The 1,800-nt window shown below is 39.8% G+C and overlaps 1 protein-coding gene across 1 annotated transcript; it reads right to left on the reverse strand.

Annotated features, from left to right (window-relative positions):
- Positions 328 to 1,275, reverse strand: LOC109826833. Its single transcript, XM_020393854.1, has one exon. The coding sequence runs from the start codon at positions 1,273 to 1,275 to the stop codon at positions 328 to 330; it is 948 nt and encodes a 315-aa protein (XP_020249443.1).

A 1,800-nucleotide genomic window follows, 5' to 3' on the forward strand; every position in this document is an offset into this window, starting at 1 on the left:
ATGTCGAGCAATAAACCGTTGGAATCGTTCAGTTTCCTTTATCTCCATATTTTTAGCATTCGGAATTGATTGTGGAGTTGAAATGACAACATCTTCTTGCTCGTCGCGTTCATCTTCGACAATCATATTGTGCATTATAATACAAGCAGTCATGATATCATGCAGAGTTCGTTTATCCCAAAAACGGGCTGGCCCCTTGATGATAGCAAATTGTGATTGGAGAACACCGAATGCCCGCTCAACATATTTTCGACATGCTTCTTGCATCATTGCAAAATATTGTTTCTTTTTATCATCGGAATTAGAAATGGTTTGAACAAGTGTTGGTCATTTCGGATATATGCCATCGGCCAAATAATAACCGACATCATAATTTTTTTCTTGAATTGTGTAAAGAGCAGGAGGAGCAATACCTTGTGATAGATTGTCGAACAAATTAGACGACTGCAATACATTAATATCGTTATTGGATCCTGGTAAGCCAAAGTATGCATGCCATATCCATAGATCATATGATGCTACTGCCTCAAGAATAATGGTTGGACCTCCATGACGACCTGAGTATTGTCTTACCCATGCTATTGGATAATTTTTCCATTGCCAATGCATACAGTCTAGACTTCCTAATATTCCTGGAAAACCTCTTTCTTCGCCCTTTTGCAATAACCTTGCAACATCGTCGACATTGGGAGTCCTCAGATATTCATCTCCATATACTTCTACAATTGTTCTGCAAAATCTCTTTAAACATACAATTACAGTTGACTCACCGATCCTAACATATTCGTCAGTACTATCTGCTGATGTTCCATACGCCAACATGCGAAATGCCGATGTAACTTTTTGTAAAGTTGATAGCCCAAGTTTGCTGACACCATCCATCTTCTGTACGAAGAAGTTGTCATGATCACGTACCGCCTCAACTATACGAAGGAATAAACTCCTGTGCATCCAGAACCTTCTACGGAATAGGTTTGCACCATATGTAGGGTTATCAGAAAAATAATCATGGTATAGTTGAGAATTACCTTCTTCCCTCCCGCGATTGATCACCAAATGACCAGGAACTGAGCCAATACGCTTTGGCCGCTCTGCCTCTTGAGAGAGATAAGTCATTATTTTATTATTAGAGGCATGTACGCGAACTAAGAGTTCATCTTCCTTCTCCCATTGTATCATATCTTCCTCCCAATCTTTAATGTACTGAGACCATATTTCGTCGTCGTCAGAAGAAGAAGAAGAAGGTAGATGTGACGGTCCGGCTCCATAGTTCATTGATGAAGAAGTTATTTATAGAAATAATCATATAAGTTGTGAGTTATTTAGAGATGGATGTAATGTCATTATATAATATGACTCCCCGCATTGGATTCTTTTCAGCATTGGCTTCTCACCCCCATATTGGATTCCTTTTGTATTGGAGACTCCCCACATTGGATTCTTTTCAGCATTGGCTTCTCATCCCCCATTGGATTCCTTTTGTGTTGGAGACTCGCCACATTGGATTCTTTTCAGCATTGGCTTCTCACCCCCCATTGGATTCCTTTCGTGTTGGAGACTCCCCACATTGGATTCTTTTTAGCATTGGTTTCTCACCCCCACATTGGATTCCTTTTGTGTTGGAGACTTCCCACATTGGATTCTCCTGGTGTTGGAGACTCCCCACATCTGATCCCTATATAATACTTGCACAATTTTCATATCTCCACCACAACTTTTTTTATTCTATATTCATAACTCTTTGCATTCCTCCTTAGATTATGGCATCTAGTCGCGGGAAATCTTTTTTAAAAGAAGAAG

This window comes from Asparagus officinalis, chromosome 10 (genome assembly GCF_001876935.1).
Source record: "Asparagus officinalis chromosome 10, Aspof.V1, whole genome shotgun sequence".
Taxonomy (NCBI): Eukaryota; Viridiplantae; Streptophyta; class Magnoliopsida; order Asparagales; family Asparagaceae; genus Asparagus; species Asparagus officinalis.

Excerpts from the sequence above, each read along its gene's own strand:
- LOC109826833 (XM_020393854.1), bottom strand. The coding sequence starts at position 1,275 with ATGAACTATGGAGCCGGACCGTCACATCTACCTTCTTCTTCTTCTTCT.